The sequence below is a fragment of the Stegodyphus dumicola genome, chromosome X2 (assembly GCF_044657685.1).
Source record: "Stegodyphus dumicola isolate Sdum_Otavi_A_Nest chromosome X2, ASM4465768v1".
Classification (NCBI taxonomy): Eukaryota; Metazoa; Arthropoda; class Arachnida; order Araneae; family Eresidae; genus Stegodyphus; species Stegodyphus dumicola.
The window spans coordinates 54,670,306-54,694,746 of NC_140781.1; the positions used below are offsets into that span (position 1 = coordinate 54,670,306).

Below are 24,441 nucleotides of genomic sequence, written 5' to 3' on the forward strand. Positions count from 1 at the left end.
CAAAATTCAGACTTGCTGACTGTCAGATAGGAATAGGAATTAGAAAGTATAGCTGAAAAGAAAGGAAATAAAATTAATCAAATGAAGAAAATATTAGAATATGAAATAAGGAAACCGTCTCATGAATTAAAGATAGTAAAGAGTTACGAATTCAGATTTATCAGATTCACATACTTAAAAAGGTATTATAACATATTTAGAACCAGAATAAAGGAAATTGTAGTACCAAAGAATTCAGGAACTATAAGAGTTAGAAAATGCAAGATAAGCTCTCTCTGTTACAAGCAAAACTAATTAACTTCTGGAAGGTAATAGAATGAGAAAAGTAACACGCTAACAGCTTTTTAATAAATCAAATATGCAGGGAAATTAAAGAAATCGTAGATATATTGGAAAAGAAAGCTTGTTACGATCTAAATAGATGGTATTCATATATAAATTAATTATTTCATATTACAAAACAAGGGAACACTGAGATACCGCAGTAGCCTACCTGTGAGAAAGACTGAACGGCTGTCATATCCTCGAACTGATTGATTGTCTGTTGATTAATTAAGGAATTGTTCTAACTGTAATGTTAAAATAGAGATCCTAAGCTCATTTCCAACGTATTTTTCCTATTTGTAACAGCTATGTGCACTGAATAATAGTTCATAATTCAAGCCGTTAAGAAGGATCTGGAATTAACAGCAGACTGTTGCTCTGTGCCTTCCAGCTTGATGTACCAGTATGCGCAAACTCAGTTACCTATAGGAAATAACACGACAGCAAATAGCAGTAAATATGCACGCCCATCTGAAAGTACGTCTGAATTAGATGCGTGGGAGAAATTATCCAATTTCAGGTGATTCAAAAAAAAAAAGCAACTAACGTTTCTCGGAAGGCAAGAAAGCAGTATATATTGCTTCAAAAAATTTATTAGTAGACTTCACGAGAAGGAGGCGTTTGTTGCAAATAGCTCAGGCTGATTTGTTGCACATAGCTGAGGTAAAAGAGGCTGCGAATTCGTGCAGAGGATCTATTTGCCTTACGAAATTCATCGTTACTTAAGCATATTAGGTATTTCTCTCGCCTTCTTAGCATGCCTTCGTAGTGTAGGGGTCAGCACACTCGGTGCGTGTTCGAGAGGTCCGTGGTTCGAATCCCGGCAATCTCATTGCTCATTTTGCTCATCACGTCTGCAGTATCAAAAAATCCTAATGTATGTACAGTGGCGCCCGAACTATAAAAGGCGGTGGATGGTGATTTTCCACCACCAGTATTTGGCGATTGGGTCTCCTAACCCCCGGGACAGGAAAGGACAGGACTAAGTGTGGGAAGCACCAAGACATCGCCACTGGCAGAACTGGTGTCTCTCCTTCACACTAACCGTCTTGAGAAGAACACCTCCACAAGGCGTACTTACGCCACGCATCGGTGTTAATTGAGACGTTATCATTAGGGCATAGAGAACTTGTGGGCCGGGAGATACAGTTGCGGATGACAATGACATTACAATACATTATAGTTGATGGTGAAATATAACTATAAATATCAGTATATATACACAAATAAACACCCCCAGTCACAATTTAAAATGGGGAGTATATAAGATATTTTTCCCTTCTTAGCGTGCCTTCATGATGTAGTGGTCAGCACACTCGGCGCGTATTCGAGAGGTACGAGGTTCGAGTCCCGGCGAGGGCATTGCACATTCTTCATGTTTCCTGCTTTCAAAATAACCTAATGTCTCTACAAGCATTTTTTATGTACTAGCATTGAGAATGGGTAGGGATTTTGCTTGATAATGATAATAAATTTTCAGTTCAACTGTAGTATATTTTAATACATTTATAGCGCAAAAATGTATTAAAATATATTAAGATTAATTTTTGACTTTTTCTTCTGAACCATGCTTGAACATAAATTTAAATTCGAAAGGAAGTTAAAGTAGAAATGTGTTCAACTTATTTAAAACCAAAGATCTTAACTGTAGAAAGGGATTGTGGTAAAAGAAACTTTTATGATCTAGAAATAACGGATCATTGTGGCATAAAGTAGCGTGCGATCGAAAGTAATGACTTAGCAATGTAAGTTAGAGGAGGGGGAGGGAAAGAATGAAAGAGAATTATTAATTAAAGTAAAGAATATAAATTTGAATCAATTTAAAACATATACCATGCGTTAATGCTTAAAACTAAATCATAATTATAAAGAAAAGGCATATAAATAAAAGGAAATTTAAACTGAATTATTTCTGTTACTTAAAAAACAAATCGTAATGCGTAATAAACTATAAAATTACAAACGCAATTAAACAAGGTAACAAAAGATAAAACAGTAGTTAAATGTTTAAAAAATATTTTAGAAAACATGGTAAATTTAAAATTAATTTCCGAAAAAAGATATCTATAAATGAGTTAAAGTGTAAAAAAGACAATTGAAAAATAAACCATTGTACATGTTATTTATATATAATAATTCTTATCTCTGTCTCATTCAAAAGGAAGGGGAAAATATCTAAATCTATTTGATATAATTTCAATTAGCTGTAATTAAATTGAAACATAATATTTTGATTTAATAAATCATGGAGTCAAAATCAGGTTTTTGTCAATACGATGCAAAATCATGCCCCCCCTTTTTTTTTTGCTAATAGTGTTAATCTTTTATATCCTTATGTATTGGCTTCCAAATGTTACGCACACAATGCAGATTAGCAATTTTCAAAAGCGTTGTTGAATTTAAGTGGCTGAAAATTGCTGCGGACGTAGATGGTAGTATGATATATGATGTTCTACAGGCAATCAACGATTGACTCTCCGAACGTATGCTAATTAGGCAGTTGTTGAAGATGCCAAGATCCAGCGAGGTTTGATTAGGTTAAATCCTCCAGTGGAACGGTGTAGCACCAGGGTGCCTAGGCTATCGTGAATCCTAGCCCTTGTAGAGTAAGTACGCTGTTACGAATTATATCAAAGGCAATAACTTCAGTTAACATAGATCAAATGAGTATATACATAAGATTTTTTAATGTATATATTTTTTAACATTTTTAAAAATTTATTTTCATTTTTTAATTTTTATTTATTTTTAAATTTTTTAAATATATATATATATTTTTTTTTAACACAAGCTGGAAAAACTGACAAAAAACACTTAAAACTAGCAAGGCACAAAAAATACATGAGTAAGGAGAAACAAATTAGCACAAGTCATACAATGAAAAAATACAGTAAAAGAATTAATCACTATTACTAGCCAGTATGACCATCGACCGCTTAAGGTTTTGCACATTATTCACGTCGTAATTGTAGACTTGAATAACTGGGTTGTTAATATTAGGAAGGTTTTTTTAAAAAAGTTCCGAAGGTCTAAGCTCCTCGATTTGAAGCTTCTCGTGTATCGTTCTATTGCGGACATACCACGGTGAATTAGTAATCTGTCGTAACACAAGATTTTGCATTTCCTGCAATCTTTTTTTCGAAGATTTATATGAGTAAGCCCAAACAGGGTTAAATGCTGACACGAACTGTTTATATCTTCCGTATGATAATCGTCGATGATATTCCAGTTTCTGTGGCTGAAAGAAAACAGATGTCAGATAGTGAGCGCTGACGTGCTGTCGGACGCATTGAAACAGAAAAGCCAATGAAAGATGTCGCTGTTTTCATTGACGTTCATCATTCATTAATTTCTCAAACAGGAAAACAATTTGAAAGAAGTCAAATAGATATTGAGACCTGTGTCCGTTCAACCAAAATGGTTACCACCCCTTCTTAAGATCTTTGTATTGCAATAGCAGCCAAGCGGAATCGACAAGCGATCTTCCGAGCTGTTACACCCATGGTTGTAGCGTCACTTAGTAAGACAATATCTGCCGATAAGGTGTGCCGAAGGCTTCACATGAGGGGACGTTATGGCCGAATACGAAGTGTTTGTGTTCTGCTAAACACCGAATCCAGAGGGACAATTTAAAATGACATTGTCAACAACTCAAATGGACTATCTCAGATTGGATATTCATAGACGAGTTCAAATTTGCGCTAGAATCAGATGAATAAGCATGTAAGGGCCTGAAGAAAACGAGGCTCACGGAATCAGTCCCAGAACATTTTCAAACATCACGCGTTTAGAAGTGGCAGAATCATGGTGCGGGCTGGTATTTCAGTGGTATATCGCACCCAGCTGCACAGCTTTAAACACTTGTTCTGTGAGGACTGCGGGTATCGGGTAAGTCCTAAACCCCATTTTCAGACTCTGCGTTACGTCAGTTGATTCTTAATTCCTTTTTATGGATGGTAATGCGATTTTTCTGGCCCATCAGCGGCCGAGCGGCAAAATCGCCGAGCACTCGTAGTTCTATACAGGCTTCGAAATCCCAGAAAGCAGGCTGGCTGCATGAACGTTTTCATATTTCCCCCCATGCCTGAGATGTATAAGAGGCAGCTTCCCTTAGAAAGTCCTCCAAAAGGGCATCCCTCCCCTTCGGCAGATAGCTCGCTAGTGCTTTGCCCTACTTAAATAAACCAAACCCACGTACAATTCAGTTTATGCCTTCCAAGTAAGAATTTATTTCAGTGGACCCATTGAAACAACATCATTAAGGAGAACCTGAAAAGTGAGGTCATTTCTCGTACAGAGTAACCACTGTATTCCCCCGACCTTAATCCTATTCAAAACTTTTGGTATGCCCTCCTTGAGCGCGCTGTTCAGCTTGTTTAGCTCCTTCAGCCAATCTCAGGCATTTGGAAACTGCCCTAATGAAGGCATGGTCTTGCTAGCAACTGAGATGGTTGATAGTCCTCATTGCAAGCATAGGCAATCGCTGTAAAGTTCGTGTGGCAGTCTGGAATGGTCCAGACCTTATTAATGTAAGTTTTCTTTGTTTGTTTCTAGCGTTAGACGTGAATTTTTTTAATAACCCAAATAAGATGTCATCATATTATTTACGAAAGTAAATATTTTTTTCTTTTTATACCCAATGCTTGTTTCCTTTCATGCATAAACACCTTTGCTAACTTCATGTGCAACTTGGGGTTAATCAAAACTTTACTTTTCCATTTCTGTTGATTTTACCGTCGCGTGCTTAATTTTTGGAAGCTAGTGTACGACCAACCATTGTTTAATGTAAGCAGCAAAATATAAAATACGTCGGAGTTCGGGGAGCTGTGTGTGTGTAATTATGGCAAAGCCTCGAGGGCTATCTGCCTAAGAGAAGGGATGCCTTCGTGGAGGACTTTCTAAGGGAAACTGGCTCGTATACACGTTACACATGGGGAAAACCACGAAAACGCCCATGCAGCCAGCCCGTTCGCGGGATTCGAACCTCGGACCGAACTACCAGTGTTCAGCGACTTTACCGCTCGGCCGCTGGAGGGCCTATCGGGGAGCTGAATTGATAGTTTATGATAATGGAGATCTGTCTCAATATAAGGCCTGCAAATCGTATCTGTTCTACCATATATCATATACGGTCTATTATATGAAATGTTTTATACGGCTCGCCTTTAACCAGCTTGAATTTTAACCTTTATGTGGTCGTGTAAACTTTTGGTATACAATGAGTACCTGCCGTCTGTGAGATGATGTTTTTATAAAACTCTAAAAAAATTAATTTTAACAGATATTTTTTGTAACTGGCCATAAATATTTATTCTTCAATACTGATGCATTAACAGATGTATAAGATTTATAAGCGTAACAGTATGAGAAATTACATCCAATCTATTAAGTGTTAGAATAATTTAAAGTTTAGAAATAAATAAAAAATTAATAAAATTTCTCAGGAAAACATCTCTAGAAATTATGGGAAACGTTGGGTACAGTATGCATTATAACTTTCCTCGCCACTAGCAGAAATTTTACATGACAAGGTGAGAATGTTATTTAACGACTGTCGGGCATTTTGAGGCTTTATTCTGTAGACTATCTGTGAGATTAAGCAACTGTTGATAAAGGCCATATTGTGATTGCCCAAATGCTAAGACGAGTAATTCTGAAAGGACAACGTTCTTCGGGTGTTCGCGAGCTCATATATTTGCACTTACGAATGCTAGGAGAATGACAATGAAATCAGTAGTAGATGCCGAGAAGTTGGACTTCAAATGCTTGAACAACGTTATGGGCAGCAACGGACTAATCCTGCTTTGGGAAAGCAAATAGACAGCTTCCTGTGGCTCAACAGATAGCTGAATGTAATGTAAGTTCAATTATAAATGAGTTCTGAGCACGCTTGTCATTGAACTCCGTTAAGATACGGGATTCTACAATATATACCTCTTTCATATGCCTGTGTTAATTAAGCATCTTCCATGTTTTTTTAAATACGCTGGGTATGTGAATATCGTGACTGGACCATAAAACAATGGGCCCACCAGCGGCCGAGCGGTAAAGTCGCTGAACATTGGTAGTTCGGTCCGAGGTTCGAATTTCGCGAACGGGCTGACTGCATGGGTGTTTTCGTGGTTTTCCCCATGTGTAACGTGTATGCGAGCCAGTTTTCCTTAGAAATTCCTCCACGATGTCATTCCTCCTCTTAGGCAGATAGCCCTAGTGTGCTTTGCCATAATTAAATACACCAACACCATAAAACAATGAAAAATATTTTCTTAGTCCGATGAAGCACGATTTTTTTTCGCATCACCTTGATGGCCGTGTCAATGTACCCCGCATTCCCGACGAGCATTTGACTAATACATGTACCAAGAAACGTAAACAGGCCTATGCGGAGTCTTTTTCTCTGGGGAACATTTTCATAGGCTTCCTTGGGACAGATGGTTTTGCAGAGCACCCCGTGACAGTTGCGTACTGTATGAACGACACTGCTAAATCAATAACACCCTTTCATGTTTTCTGTTTCCTCCACTAGAAATTGACTCTTTCCAACTGAGCACTTTTTTTGCCGGAATTGTCTACGGTGGTTAGGGAAAATGTGATTAATTACAATTGATGTCCTAGTGTCTTAACTCGCCGGATATTAATGCTGTGGGGTATATCTAGAATGTCATGAAGCGAGAGCTCAGTATTCCCCAACTCCTCCCTCATAATCTGCGAGAATTGCGTGATCTCTGCTCGCAAATTTGACATGAACTTCCTCCTGACACTTAGTGAGAACTTGTAAAATCTATGCTACATAGGATTGAAGCTGTTTTGCGTGATATCGTGGAGCATCACGGTATTAGGAGCGTGGCCATAATGGCTTGGCTGGTGAGTAAAATAGAATGCAGACGAAACTAGTAAAGATCTAAAATGACACAGACGTAAAACAGCAATCGTAATGCATGTTTCTTTCATACTTAATAAAAGATATTTATAGTTCATGTTCGCACTGTTACTAAAGCTGGAATGTTGATTTTACTGCCCTTCCAATAATTTTTTAAATTTTAAATAGTTTAATATTACTCTTTCTAATATATTTAGAATATGACGTATAAATGAATATTTTATTTCATTTCTACGTATAAATGAATATTTTATTTCATAGGATCAGGTATATCTTTAATTGCATTATTTCCTACGCTTAAATATTAGCTGTTATATTTTCCTCATTTTTTGCACATTTTATTTCAAAATATATTTCGTCATTTCATTAACCTGAGATACCGTTATTTATTTATAATCGAAAATCATCAATGTTGTAGTGGTACAGATGGAAAAAAAAAGGATTATTGTGTTATTTGTAGCGTGGGGTTTGTTTCTTTCCCACATGTTTCTTTTGATCGACGCATAGATGACACTTTTTTATTTGTTTGTTTAATAACAAACTTTAATAAGAAATTCTTGATTATTATATAATATAGGTACAATCATTAATATATAAGTGCAGCTGTGTCCCCGCCGGACCAAAAAACAATCCCTGCATTATCAGGTTCAGTGTTCCTCCTTACTTGCTTGGGGAACATTAAATGACCTGACTCGGAACAGGGAGCTTACTAAAGCTATGTTCAATAAATGTGGGAAGTAGACAAGATACACAGGAAGGGTATACGAAACCCTTTATTTTCTCTCTTTACAATGATTTCCGGACTTCGGAATACAGAGACCAACCACTTGTGGTCTGAACGTAAGAATATAAAAATATTAACTAAATTCTAACTAAACTAACTTTGGATTAATAAACAAGTGTCTACTTGAAGATTGGCCGTATATTAACAGAAAGGCCGTATGTAGTACAGAGAACTGTTAACACTACGATACGTTTAAAATTATCAAGAGGATTAAACCTCTGGCCTTGAAGGCAACCAGCAACCGAGTAAAACTGCTATGGCAAGCGGCCTGCTCCTAATCACTCCTTCCTCTCTCTTGCTTGGCAAAAAGCCACAACTTAAGTACTTGGCGTTCGCAAGAGAAATTTGCATAAATAAGTTAAAGCTTTTAATTCTGGCCGAAAGTAGAAAATAAGAAGTGATAGTAAAGATTTAAAATAAAATAAACGTTAGTAAAACTTAAGATCCTTACAGCATAATCCCCCAAAATTGGCGACGGTCCTCCAGCCAAAAAATCTGATCGTCTCCTCCGACATCTAGGGCGAAAAAGTCCCCTTGCCCCCATTGTCCTTTTCGTTCTTTCTATTTACTTTTTTTTAATTGCTTCCGTCCAGCAACCCAACCGGTACTTGCTAGTGATCGCTCCGTCGGACTAATTATTTCACTCGCCAGGCCTTTTCCTTCTCTTCATTCCTATGGGTACTACAATCAATTTTATTTCACCAACCATGAAACTAGATTTATGCTTTTTCAGTTCTTATCTAAATTTCTTATAAAAGCCTTTGGATTAATTTCATTGTTTGATAGTGCCGTAAACATCTGTTTACAAGCCTGAAACCATAAAAACAAACTGAAAGTATCTTCTAATGATAAATATATTGTTGTGATTTTGCACTTCAGTTTAGAGGAAAACATTAGTTAATGCTCATGCAATCAAAAACAGCTGCATTAACTTTGCGTTGGGCCTAACCAAAGTGAATAATTGAGAAAAACAATTTTATATAGCATTAATAATTTATTGTTCAAATTTCAAATGTGTAATTTTAAGGTCCATCTCTACTGTTTCTTCTTTTGTTTTGATGAGTATGAAAAATACTGTAATGAATTAGCACATAAACTTGTATTAAGAATAGATTTTGCTGTGCCTTTCTAGTACTTCTGAACTGATTGTAATGTTTTTGATAAAAGGGACAAACTCTGATTCAACATTGTCTGCAAAGATTTTGAATGTCCTTTCAAACAAGAAATACTAATCAATATCCTCATTCCTTTGAAATATTAAAGCTGATAGTACATACATGTTTTCTAAAATCCTAAACTTGTATCTAACTGTAGCTATAAAATACTTATGTAATAATAATAAAATGTGTGCTATTTTTCTAGGGCTTTTGCATCTCGAGTTTCATCCGAGAGAGAAAAAGAAGTTTTCAGTAGAGTTGGTAATCATACATTTTTTTTGCCAATCGGATCAAGGAACGAGGAGTCTACAAAAATGTTAAAACTACAAGACATCGATACGTGGGTAAGTATAAAATAAAGAATTATTTGATTCAATAGGATTCAAATCAAAACTATCTTATTCGTATAAATTAAATCACTGTAAAATTACTATGCAAAGTAAAAATATAATGCATTGTTAAAAACTTGGGGATCTTTTCAATTATGAGGCAGCACTAACTCGAGAGGTGACTTTCGATCACCACTCGGTTTGACGTGATAATTGGAGCAGTAATTATGTTTATTTAGGTTTAGTTTGGGCAATATTGTTTCATGAGCGTATTCAACAATACATGTGTGTAAATGAATTGCTAATTTTTAATCTTAAATAAGCTTTTTAGATTTATTATTACATATGCGTCTTCCACGTTAGTTCGAACTCGACAGTAGTGGCAATAAGAATATTATTTTCAAAGTTACAGAGCCCGATAAGCATGGAATATGATGAAGAAATCAGTTCAAGTGAAGAAGAGTTCGATTTTTCGTTGAAAAAAAAAACGAAATTACGTCTATTCATATACTACTTGACGATAGAGAGGAGAAAAACAGTGATGAAGACAGCGCTAAGTGAAGTGTAAGAAGGCGAAACATTAGGGTAACAGACAGTGAATGTGAAAGCGACAGTGATTCCGCAGAAGAGGCAGAAAATTCAGAATGGATAATGTACACAGAATCCGAAGAAATACCGGAATACTGTTTGTATCCTTCGAAAGAGACACAGAACCACAAGACATAAAAGAGCCATTAGACTTCTTTAAATTGTGTGTGAAATCATTTTAAATTACCTATAAAAATCAAAATATGAATATTAATTCATCAAATATGCGGAAAATCACGTGAAGTGGCTGGTTTGCACTAGCTAAAAAGGCCTTAAGTGCAGAGGGTTAACTGTGTTCTGCTTTTAACAGAGTTTCCGTTTTCAAAATAGGTACTATCAATAAAAAGTTTCAAACAATTATCATTTAAAAGTTTTAAAGTGTATCATTCCATTTCGTCATTTGGATACTGAAATAAGTAATTTAAGGGAAAGTTTTAAGTGCATAAAATGTAATACATTCAAAGACAGCTGATCAAAAAACATATTTTCTCACTTGAAGTATCAAGTTGGAGCATATATTATATTTAGCGCTACAAAAATTTACTTGATACGTGTTATCCTATAAAGCAGGGTTTCTTAAACTTTTTTCAGTCGCGACCCCTTTTGATCACTGAGATTCTTTCGCGACAGCTAGGACCCCGTAATTTTTACGAAAATTTTGTGGGAGCACATAAGCATTACGCAAATCCGACACACGCGTGCGTGAAACGGTCGATTTTTCCACTTGTACTGTAATATACTATTGCAGTTTTAGGTCATTAACTTTAATTTCTAATTTTAAGCCGTAGAACAATGTGAAAATTTTAAATAAGTAACAGACGAAATGACAGCGTCACGTGGAAAGCAAATAAAATGAACGTTTCTATTATAAAAAGAATGCGTTGAAACGTTTTCCTTTTTCCTTTGTCTGTATCGTCTTATCTTTATCTATTTTCAGACACATTTTGTAAAAATATTTGATAATTTCAAAATTATTATAATAAGTTAAAGAAATATCAAAACTGCTATATTTTTTGCTACTCCCTGCTGCAGGTCCCGCAACCCCCAAGGGGGTCGCGACCCACAGTTTAAGAAACGCTGCTATAAAGATCCAAAATTTGTTCAGTAACACTAAACATATTTGTATGTAGCAAATTAAAAAACAAATGTAGAGAATATCAAGTTTAGTGAGCCAAACATTAGAAATTTTAGGATATCAAATTGTGATATGTCTTAAAAATAAGGCTCATGTAACAAATTTTCAACAATAAAATATTTAAATAAAATTATTGTAAATTATTAGTAACATTAAAGATAGAACAGTTTTGTTACGAAACTATTTTATAAACTATATTTCGAATAATTCATGACCATTTCATATTATTTTGCTCCTTATCTTTGGAAGTAGATTACTATGAAAATCAAAGGCTTGATTTTAAAATCTATCAAATTTTGCTTGTCTTTTTTACACTAATTAAAATGTTTTAACAAACTTTCCTCGAGCTTTATTTCATTAAGTCTTAGATTTTGTAAATGACTAAAGTTGTGGTTTTTTGGAGATTTAAAACTCAGAAATGATAAAATATTTTATAAAATTATGAGTTTTAAAAATTCTTTTAAAATTTCGTATTTTAATGTATACATTTTGGTAGTATTAAAGTCACATGTGGCATATTGTAACTTTAGGTTGTGAGACATGCATAGCCATTTAATATTAATAATCAGTTTAGCCGAGTTTCAGTTCAATCTGCAAAGACTCAATAGTACCCAACTAAATGTAGAACTCTCAGGGGAACACGGCCTACCACCATCACTTCATTGGATGGGGTAAGTCCCGATCCAGATAAAAGGGGAAATTCTGATGTGCGGTTTAAGTAGCTAATATTAAGCAGCTCATGATTAATATTAATAGTTCAGTGGTGGATAAAGTGAATAATATGGAATTACCCGTGGTGCATGTTTAAGTAGACATTATTTGGAGCTGATCAACAGCTCAGCTCAGTTGACAGATTTAGTGTATAGAAAGTAGAAGTTCTGGGCTTCATTACCAGTAGATCTTTAGTTGTCAGAAGTTTGTAATTATGTTATGAAATTATACAGCCTCGCTTAAACAGAAACTCTCTCTCTCTTTGTAATATGTATTATATTGTATTGTATTATTTTATGAATTATATATGTATATATATATATATAATTTAATAGAGAATAACATATATATAATATAATAGAGAATAATATATATATAATATAATAGAGAATAATATATATATAATATAATAGAGAATAATATATATATAATATAATAGAGAATAATATATATATACACAGAGAGAGAGAGAGTTTTCGTAAGCTGTATAATTTCATAATAAAGAATATAACGAAATTTGTAAAGAAAAACCCTAAAACTAAATTTGAAAATTTATTTACTTTATAAGTCCTTTCTAAATAAATTTTAAGGTTTTTCTTATTGTTCTTCTTTAGAAATTATACACACATACACACACACACGCGCGCATATATATATATATATATATGCGCGTATATATATGCGCATATATATATATATATATATATATATATATATATTCATATATATATACATATATATATATACGCGCATATATATTCGTATCATTGTATTATTATTAATATCTATATATTTACACTATTAATCTTTAGTTTATATAGATACGCACACTACTCCTGGTCTTTAGAAATAAAACTTTAGATGCATCTTCTCCGCTTCTATCATTAGTATTGCTCTCTTCACTATTTTTATTGACATAATTTAGTAAACCTGACAAAGACCACATGCTCGCTTATATGCATGCAGACCTCAGAAAAGAAAAGTACTCAGTATTTTTGGATTTCTCCATCCGTTTATTGATTACTGCAAGTTTTGGGACATAAGCATCAATCATCCTACTCACCGATCGGCCAACCGCAGAATGAATACGTATGTATTGCAAATATGGAAACGACGCTTTACGAATCACCACTAAATACGTATGACTTAGCCGTTGATATATCTATAGCTATACTATACGCTTCATAACTGACAACTTCTTTAAAGCATTTTATATAGGGTAAGGTTGCTATCAATGGACCACTTAAACAAAATTATCCTTAAAATAATCAAATTCGGAAATTTTATAGTTTTGTACATGTTAATGTGAATATTACTTTTCATGCTACACATAACTAGGAAAAGCTGTTACAATTATGAATTGTTCAGTAATTATTAGAAAAATAAAAGTAAGTGCCACTGGCCCAATGAATGAAACCAGTCGCCTTCATTGGGCCGGTAGTTATTTTCTTCTTAATAAAGTGTCTTCTTAATATAAGTCAATAAAATATTTAAAACTATTTTGAGCACTATTCTCAAATTTAAAATACTGGTTAGAAACCAGCACAGGCCCTTGAAAATACATTGAAACACACTGAAAACATTTATAGCAAATAAAATGAGATCATTACCTAATTATGGATTTAATTATTCCTGATAGCTTTTTACTAAGTCAGATACAGTGAAGTTTTATTTTTCAACTCAAAAACGTTTCAAAACATTAACCTCGATATGGTTTCAATGGTTGAGCCACCAGCCCATCCATCGCAGAGCAGGCTGGTACATTGAAGGCAACTAGTAGTCGTTATGTAAATACGTTCGTGACTGCGGTTATAACAAGGTCAAGGTAAACAACCGTTGTTAGTGTAGCCAAATAACACCGACTTAACACAGTTTTAAATATTATCAGTAGCACCTAAAACACTATTAACGTCTCACAGATACCTATATTTTGTTTACATTGATAAATTAGAAGAACAATACAAAAGTCTCACATTCTTGTAAAGCAGCTTTGCTTGAGCGTGAATCAATTCACAGTCAAGATTGCGGTTTTCAAGCTTCATGTAGCACACTAAACAGTCAACACATAGCGCCTACTGTCAATAACTGCAAAATGATAAAGGTGGCTAAATAATGGAGCCGACCCATCTTTAGTAACCTTACGTTATGCCTTCTTGTACCTAATCACAGTATATTTCACTTTCGTTTTACCTGTATTTTTTCTTTCATCATAAAGCCGAGATTTTTTAATCTTCTTGCTCATCATCATTCTATCCCTATTTTTCCTTTGATAATGAAACTCAAATTTATCGTAAAGGAAAGAAATATATGTAAAATTATCTCTATAAAATCTATCTTACTCTGCATTTATATGATTATTCAATAACCTGTTATGAATATTCAATGATTTTTATTAAATTTCAACAAGATTATTTAAAATATGTTATCATATTCCTGTCTGAAAATATTTTCTAGGTAGTGAGAGGTCATGTAATAGCAAAGCATGTCCTTTTCTTACGTACAATGAGCAGAAAATCGTACAAATCTGAGACATGGGGGGACAACCTGAAAGTTGAACTGAAACTTACAAATGAAACAGATAGTAAGAACAGAGAAAAGTGTAAGTAAATGATTTTTTTCTTGACTAATTTCTCTCATACACTTTAAAAATCCTTGTTTCTTCACTATATTTTTGCAGTGTGTGTTGATGTCAGAAGTTTCCTTTTAACTGTGTAAGAAGAATATAAATTACTTTCTTTATTTCAGTTTAAGCATTTTACTAGTTTCCAAAAGAATTCAAGGGAAGTCGTTATATATTTATACCGAATTACTTTTTTTAACCTGGTAAATTTTTAACCTTTACTTAATAATTTATTGAACGTCCATAAGAATTTCAAATTTTTTAAGGGCTGCTATTTGAAGTAAACTACAACATATTTTGGATTCAAATTATTCATTCTAATAATGCATAATCATTTAAAAAAATTATTTATACGAAACTGTACTTTGAGGGAATATTTTTCCTTTGAGTTGTATTTAATGTTAAGTAAACGCAGACATCTTTTCTTGAATAGCATATCCTTTGCAGGGTACATTCAGAGTAATACCATCCAAGGTGATCAGAGTCACCGGAAAGGTGTTGTACGAGCTAGGATTGTGAGACCAAATATCCCAGTAAGCAACGGAGTTGTGCATTTGATTAGCAGACCTTTGATGGTTATAAACAACACAATCTGGGATCTTATTGAACAGGAGAAAGAAGGAAGATTAGGGTAAGTTTTGCCTATATTTTATCAACAACATCTGTTTTAATGTCCTTAGAGAAATCATTTTTAAACTTTATGGATTACGTTACCATATACTAAGTATCCTCCCGCTTTGGCACAGAATGCTTATGTGGAAAATGTTAAGACCCTCAGTTTATTTTCCACACAGACAGTTCCGAAAGCGTTGTCATTTCATAAAGCAAAAGATCTTCAATTTAGTTTTCGAATTTATTCAGTGCGTAGTTGCTTAACTAACAGGGCGATTCAAAACATACGTACATACATTTTTAATAATTTAAATGTAATTTTTTAATAATGTATCTAATAATTTGTATAAATTAAAATGCATTTAATTTATAATGTATTCAAATGATAATTTTTATGAACATTTGCAGAGCTACGACAATTAATACAAGATATTTCTGATACCATGTTTTAAGTACCTGGTACAGACTACTATGCTTTGAAACAACGCAAAGCGAAAACATCGTCATGCAAAACCTCGTAGAAGAAAAACAAAGCAAGGAAAAACATCGCAGTTACCGTGGTATGAAACATCATCATAGAAAATAAAGTGATTCAAAAACATCGTAGTAAAAAATAAAGCATCTGCAAATTATCGCACGACGATTTCATCGCAGACATATGTTTTTCCGGTTTTAAAAGATGTAAATAATAAATGAAAGAATGACTTTTACCTCTATATTTCATATTTTTGAATTAATTAATAATTTTATACTAGTAAAGAAAGAAGGAAACTTAAGCATTCAAAAAGTGTAAAGGAGTAAGAAATTAATCTTACACGTAACAGTTAATTGAATTTTACATTTATGTACTTAAGTATTAAAAGTTGTTATTTAATTAATGTCTTTTAGGAAGTTCTAGCAGTTTTTCATAAAAATATTGTCTCACAAAATTAGAAAAGGGAAGATGAATAACCGCGTGAGCTTATCTATATTAAAATTGTTCAATTAATTATTAAATTGTAAATTGTTTTCTTTCACTTTATTAATCTGATATTCTTTTAGTAAAAACTAATATTATTTTCCTTCAATTACTTAAATAACTTTCATATAAGTAAGTTCACTCAGTTACTCATCTTCTCTTTCCTAATATCTTTAGACTATATTTTTCAGGAAAAATTTACAGAACTTCATAAAAGGGACTAATTAAATTATCTTTTAATAGCTAAGTACATAAATTAAAAATTCTATTGATTGTATTAATGTAGTTAAATTTAAAATTCTGTTGCTTGGATTAATGTGTAGGATTAATTTTCTACTCCTTTTCAGTTTTGCCCACCAGTGGCCGAGCGGTAAAGACGCTGAACACTGGTAGTTCGGTTTGAGGTTCGAATCCCGCGAACGGGCTGGCTGCATGGGCGTTTTCGTGGTTTTCCCCATGTGTAACGTGTATACGAGCCAGTTTCCCTTAGAAAGTCCTCCACGAAAGGCATCCCTCCTTTTAGGCAGATGGCCCTTGTGTGCTTTGCCATAATTAAATATACCACACTACCATACCTTTTCAGTTTTTGAATGCTTAAGTTTTCTTCTTGCTTTTTTAGCAAAAAATTATTAATTAATCCAAAAATGTAAAATATATATGTAAAAATATTCCTCATTCTTTCTTGCGCTCATAAATAATTAATGAATATATATATTTACAACTTTTAAAACTTGAAAAACACACGTCTGCGATGTTGTCGTCTTCGGTAATTGTAGATTCTGACGTTGTTTTAAAATTACAATGTTTTTTAACCACTTTATTTTCGACGATAATGGTTTATATCACGATATTTTATAACTGCGAGGTTTTCTTTTCTCCCACAATGTTTTGTACAACGACGTTTTCGTCTTGTGTTGTTTTCTCCGAAATGTTTTCGTCCGTCATGTTTTTGCTGCGATTTTTTCGACGGACACCGTAAATTATTTGAGCCAGCTATTAGTTTAGTTATTTAACTTTGTAGTCTTAGAGTACGGATCAACGTTTAAATTTATTTGACTGTTATTATTTAATTTGCATCGCCACAAGTGGTGGTTTTCTGTAGCACGAGCCGTGTCCTGTTTTGTTAAAAGTTCAGTTTAATAAAAAGATTAAACCTTTGCAAGTCTCTGTTATACTATTTTCAAACATAGCTATATCTCTCTACCTGTTTAATAAGGTTGTAGGACTAAGGTTCCAGTATCAGACCAAGCATAACCTTATAAATATCTAAATATAAATTACGTAGCTATTTATAAAAGAAAACTATAATAATTCCTCCCAGTACATCCTTCTAATATTGTTAATTTTTACATTTACATTATCTTTATTCTTTTTTTTTGAGGGGGGGAGGGGCATCTGAGTTAAGATAGTCCACCAAAACACAATGATTACGTATTGTATGTTTTTATTACTAACTTTTATATATCATTTTAGTATTAGTATTTTTATGTTATAATATTTGAAACGCTAGGCAAAAATAAAAGCATTTAAAGATACTTTTAACCTATTTTCTGATGTTTTCAATTCTTTTTTAGGCTTACTTAATAAATAACATTGAAAAAATTCCTGTTAATTTATAAGTTGTGAAAGTATTTATTAGATGCTCTTTCTAAGTTAACCAAGCACATGTATGATGGGATTGTTCCGTATAGGTCATAGACTATTTCAATGACTTCTGAAAAAGATCTTTTTAACTAGCTGGTGTTTCCACAACTTATTTTAGTTTCCACGACTTATTTCAGTTTCCACAACTTATTTTAAGCCTTCTTTTTAACAGATAGTTTAATTTTTTAATTAATCTGTTTAATTTTTTCAGAGTCTATGAAGTAAACTTTAGTTCTCATCAAGATTTAATTTTCCTGAAATAAGTTTATGCATTATATGTAATCTAACCTTAATTCCTTCAAAATTTTCAAGGTATTTCGGAGACCGACAAATAAATATACAATTTTTGTTTGGGGTATTATAAAATAAAGAAAGTGATAAGACCTTAGTACCTATAATCATTTAACGAAATAAAGAAAACCGTTGACTCATGAATCTCAGAATTAAAACCGTTAACTAAAATTGTCACATTTAAACGAATGGGGAGAGTTTCAAGGAAATCTAATTGATCAATTGAATATGAATTAGATGGATCGTCAAATTTAGCATGAACACTATTGAAAACAGCAATTATTATAATTGCATAAAATTTATCATTTTCTACTTGATTCGCATTTTAATGTGAAATTCTAAGCTTGTATTCATTTAACTAGGTTATAAATAACCTCGCACTAGAAACATGTTTCTCTAAGGATTCAAACATGATTTCTCTACTAGCTGGACCATGAACTCCTGTTTAATCAAGAGCAGGATTTAATTTAAGCTGAAAAGCAAGCAGAAAATTAAATATTAAGTTTTTAAATTTCATTTACTACGTTTTATTAAAATTTCTAGAGAAGGAAGGCCGCTGAGTTTTAATGCTAAATAAGGAATTGAGTAGTAATGTCAATAAACTTTTAAGGGTTCATTCCTCACTACGCAACAGTTTTTACCAATTCGTGTGTGAATTGCTTCTGTATCTTATGGTATTAAATATCTGTTGCTCTATATTTACGGAATTCGTTAGAGTAGTCTTACACAAAACAAATAGACTTTAAAAAGACAGACCTCTGTTCTTGCCCCCGAAATACACTAAATACCTTTTTATTAAAATTAAAACCAAAATACTATTGTCCTTTGCCAAATATTAAACTTCAAGCTAGGGAACATTTCCTGCATCCTTTGTACTGCTCCTCCGTAAAACATATAACTCTTTCATTGCTTGTAAAATGTTTAAAATAAATGCCACTTCTGTACTATGTGTGCGATTGATTCTATTCTAACTGTCAACTTCTAGCTGTCAACAAGAAAGTTAGGCTACTTGCTATCCCTTTTTAAATGTCAGAGTAGGTTTGTAATTATGCTTTACGTTTAATCATCAGCCTGGCCGTAACGTAGCGTATGTAATAAGAGAAAATAATATCCACAGTTTGTGGGAAATCAGAACAAATGCCAAAGGAAAATTCAAATATTAAATTGCAAGGTAAAATGCGCTTCCGAGATTTCCTTCGGGACTTCAAAATGTCTCGGGCCATTATGGCTAGCAAAGCCAAAGTCAAAATACGTAATATAGTCGGTAGGAGAAATAATGTTAAGACGGTCGCGAATAACTGTCAAAAATTCTTTCTCAAGGAACATTAAACTAAATTTGCACTCTGGTGGGAGTCGACGAAACTGCAAGTAAAAGAAAAAAAAAAGAACATTGATTAATTAATATAAAATCTTACATGTGATGATCTCACAAACATATTTCTTAACATTCCTTTATAATTATGCTTAAAAACAGATAGAAGTTTTATAGCGAATGCGTTTATATTTTTATTCATTTTATCAACTGTAGCAATGCACATAAGGAATGACGTCTTGGAGCCATTTTAAGGGAAGCTGGCTGTTATTCAAATTACACATACAGAAAAACTACTATTGCGAATAAGGTATTAACATTTTAAGCGTGTTAAATGCATGAGTAATAGAAAACGTATGCTATTTAAGATCATAATTAGTAAGAACCTTATCAGTCTTTAAATACCTATATTGTACATATTATTTATAAGAAAAATGGTAGCACCGAATTTCTCTTTCTTTAGATGAATAAAATTTATAAATAAAGAAAATTCAAAGTATGTCTGAAAGTTTTTATTTAGTTTTAAATCAGAGGTTGCTGGATATATGTATGAAGCATGTCCTTAAGTAAATAAATAAATAATAGCTCCGAAAACAACTACTTGAACTGATTTAGAGTAGAAACAGATTTTCATACCAGATATAGATCGGTTAATTAGTTTCATCTTAATGTAAAGACTAAATCGCTGAATGTCTTTTTACATTCGTTATTCATATTATATGGCATACTTTTCAAAAATAATAATCGAATACATTTGTTATAGGGAATTCTACAATTTAGTTAGCGACAGTCCCAAATTTGCGTCACATCTCAAGAGCTCTGATCAAAAGACAGTTTTCGCTCCTACAAACGAAGCATTCAGAGCGTTAGATGGTGAGAAGTTCAATCATATTCGCAACAATGCATCTGCTAGAAATAACGTAAGTTTTTGCTTTTGTACGTTCACTAAGGAAATGAAATGCCATTTAACTGTATTTATCTGTGATAATATTAACCTCTAGAGCAAGAATAAGAATCGATTAAATCTGTAAAATGTGCAGTGGATATTCGCGAAAGGTTGCTATAGGATATATTTCCTTACCTATAGATTCTCGGTATGTGTTATTGTTGGTGTTGTGACTAATCTAGCTTGTCTGACTGCCCACGAAATTCATCGAGGCAAACAGGCAAAATAGCGCATGTCGTCAGCTAGAGCCTTGAACACTATACAGGTGACAGTAAGATTTTGTTCAGTTCCGTCCCCAATTTTGAAGGAGAGCACCTCGGGGAAGGGGACTGGTCCGAGGGCCTCCTATCTCCCCTTACACTACCATCAATCTCTCGAGAGGACTTTCGGCTCGCCGTTTATTTGAAGCGCCCCCATGCCTCACAGGCACTATATGTTTACAATCATCCATGCCTTCTCCAGAATTCACATATGGGTCCTTCAGTACGGCAGTCAAAGTTACTAACCACTTTCTCGGTTGTTCAGCTTTCGATATTTACTTCCAATTAGGTGGGGGAATACAAAGAGAACAGTCTAAGAGGTGGAATAGAATCGTTTTGAAAATAACAAAACTTTTTACGTTGTCCTTGCAAAGCGAATGCTCAGTCAGAAAAATTTTCGTTATATTTTAGTAAACTTTAATGAAGAAAGTTGCGTACTTATACGTGCAGTATTCATGTATATAGTTGAAAATAAATATGTTAACTCCTATGATTTTTCAACAGATATTTTCGACCGAATTTAAGTATTCCTTGAAGTTTTATCATTAAGCTCAAACAGTATCTATTAAACAGAGTTTGATGAAATCGTACTAGGCTAAGGTTATAATTCAGAACCTTTCTTCTCGCAATGTAAAATTCGCTAACCGTATTTACAGAAACGTTGTATTGAATGTACATACGCGAGATTATTAGTTAAAGAATTAAACTTTTCACTAACAGCCTGCATATTGAATGTTTTGCATAGTTTTTTTGTTTTGCGAAAGAGCCAATTTAAAAAGAATATATCCGGAATATCATCTCTGCACGTAGAAACATAAGATTGTATATTGTTTATAATACTGTTCTGTCTGGTTTCTCCTTCACGGTGACTCTTGTTGTATCTTCATCGAAAGAGAACATAATAATAAGTGCAATACTTGACGGAAACTAGTATAGAAGTGGTACAGAGGCATCGTAGACTGGGATGGTACCATGTAAGGCCTACATGTTTTTGAAGGGAGAATCTTAGGATTTCCTGAATACCTAGATAAAACACTTATATAACAATATATTCAGTTTTCCCGATGGGCAAGGGTGCTGTAATTTCTTTCACACATGACAGTGCATAATGGATGAATCCTTGCTGCCCTTTTGGCATAGTGGTAAAGGAACCGGCTGCCATTAGCGTTTGAGGCACCTTCGAATCCCGGAGAAGGCATGGCTGTTTGTAAATGAGCAATGTTTTTATTGGATGGGGGTATGTAAAATACTTTCGAGCCGAGTGTCGGTAAAAGGGTGGAATATCCTCTTTTCGTCCCGCAAGAAATTCTCGTGTAAAACTGAAACGGAGCTTAACAAATTCATACTGTCACCTGTAAAGTCACCCTAGGCAGGTGCAGTTCTTGAGCTCTTGGTTGCAAATAATTCGTGACTTGATTCTCATGTTATTTTCAGACAAGTGAAGTTAAGTGGCTCATGAAAATAGAGCGTACTAGGAGCCTGTGTTAATGAGCTAGATCCTTTGGTGCAAATGAGATTTGGGGAACATTAAGTAGCTCTATAGCCATGCACACTTTTCAAATCTCTTATGAAGAACTGAAGATAGCACCAGTGGAAGAGTGGAACGTTATGTAAATGAAGAGTTGGACGATATGTTAATCTAAAAATTGACGTCATTATGTGCTGAATTTTTTTAAATTAAGACTGTTAACACGGTACCAACTCTCTTATTTTATACTTCTATTTACTGCTTGTAATTTTGTTTTGCACCCTTATAAAATTGTTTGGCTTCAAGCAATCTGCTGTGGTATAAAAGATATAAATGTTAATTTTTGGGAGACCTATATACATTAAAAACATCGTTTATAAAGGATGTTTTTATAAATTAATAACTTATTTAATAATTGTTTATATTTTTCTGAAAATTTTGTTGTAACTTAATATTACATTTTATTTAATAACTTTTCCTTTTTTGCATTTTTCAGCTGCTGGAATTGCATATGGTTATGAGGTCTGTAACTACTGAAGATGTGTGGACTGAGTACGTCACCAACATGTTAGCTTCAGATAATCGCCGAAATTTATACTTCAGAGCCGTTGGAGATGAGAGGAACAAAAGTGAATCTTTATTTTCATTTTTTTTCTTTATCTTATATTCTCTCCGTACATCAATCGCAATTTAATATTCTAGCTATACATTTAAACGAGCATACCTAAATGTAGAACAATGTATCCAGATATTTCCTAAATATTACTTCTTTTTGCACTAAATATATCCGAGATTTTTGCACTAAATATATCCGAGACAGATATCGCCAGGTATTTGTGATTTTTTTAGAATACCCTGTTTGGCGAAATTAGATGAAGAAAATACTTGCAATAAAATGCCTTCTTAAAAAGTACTTAGCGCAATAAATAACTTGGCATGAATGTAAACACAAATTGGATATTGGCATATCCTTTTTACGCTATTCAGAAATCAGAAATTACTGTGTATTGTCTAAAAATGAGAATTTCAGTCACATCACAGCCATGTTTTCAGCCCTGAAAGAAAACTATTCCATTTCGATTATCCTTCAAGGTCACTGATTAATTAATCACCTCATATCTGTAAATCGAAGATGTCGGTAATCACCGGTTTAATATACCGAAAAAATAGTTTTTTAAGAACAATAAAAGCAGATTCTAGAGAAAGAATTGTTGCCAATAAACTAGTCGAAAATACTTGTTTGTTTCAGTAACAAACTGGAATCATGTGATCATCGTTCAGCAGCAGAATGTAGGTTAAAAATAAATAAAACAGTTATGTTCAAGCACTACATTTGATAGTCTTATATAGAAATAATGCCGTCTACCACAAAAACTGCCATTGCGTTCCTTTTATTTTTAAAGCCTTAACGCAGCCCAATGTTATGCCCAGTGACTTCCGCAATTTGTGAAAACACTTTGAGCACACTGAACATATCGAAAAGACCTAGACAATGTTGACCAAGATCCTCTAAGACGACACGGGACTACAAGAGTTTCAAAGCTCTCACGTGAGCTGTATGCTGCCACTAGAACCCGAGTTTCACTATCTACAGTTGTCCGAAGGCTTCATGAGATGACCCGCTGTTTGCGTCCCGCTCGCTACAGCATAAAAGAGATCGCGTTTACAATGGTGCAGAAAACATGCTTCTTGGACCAGACTTCAATGGAACACCGTGTGTTTTACAGATGACTCGAGATTCAGCCTAAACACTCATTATCGGCGTACCTGCATCTGAAGAGGGTCTGGAACACGATAACATATCTCCCTCGAACAATGATTACAGTGGTGTTCGTGTAATGGTTAAGGAAGGCATTATGTTGGACGGCCGTACACCCTTGCATGTGTTTGACAAAGGCTTCCTGACTGCTATGAGGTATAGAGAGGAGAGCTTAGAGCCTAATATTCAAATTTTCAGGAGCGCAGTTTTTCCTGGGTTTTTCTTAATGAACGATAACGCTTGTCCACTTAGTGTTCAGCTGGTCGACGATTGCCTGAAAGGTGAGGATAATCGCCGCATGGACTGACCAGCCAGATCTCCTGACCTGAACTCTACAGAGCATATCTGGGAAACTCTTAGGAAGGCACTTCCATCTCATAATCCCCCTCCAAAGACCACACCGAAGTTTAAAACTGCCTTACTTTAGGAGTAGGCTCGACTGCCGCAGCGATTCCCAAACTGCCTCCTGTCCAGCATGCTGTCTTGTTTTGAGAAAGGATATACTAGACTTATTTTCATTTCGATGTAACAAAAGTGGATTTCGGACATGTCTGAACTATGAGCTTTGCTAATAATCACAGCATACACAAAATAGCATTTGAAAGGTGTATCTGTTTGTCTGTTATATGTAAATGTATATTCATACCAAATTTCATAAAAAAT

General features: G+C 33.8%; 1 protein-coding gene across 1 annotated transcript in view; it reads left to right on the top strand.

The window, feature by feature from the left end:
* Window positions 1-24,441, top strand: part of LOC118198440 (fasciclin-1-like) — a 233,288-nt gene that overhangs the window by 186,822 nt on the left and 22,025 nt on the right. The window contains exons 5-9 of the mRNA XM_085809854.1: window positions 9,351-9,489; window positions 14,363-14,507; window positions 14,976-15,159; window positions 20,109-20,265; window positions 22,516-22,648. Of these exons, the coding sequence (XP_085665980.1) occupies window positions 9,351-9,489; window positions 14,363-14,507; window positions 14,976-15,159; window positions 20,109-20,265; window positions 22,516-22,648 (758 nt within the window). The remainder of the gene's footprint in view (window positions 1-9,350; window positions 9,490-14,362; window positions 14,508-14,975; window positions 15,160-20,108; window positions 20,266-22,515; window positions 22,649-24,441) is intronic.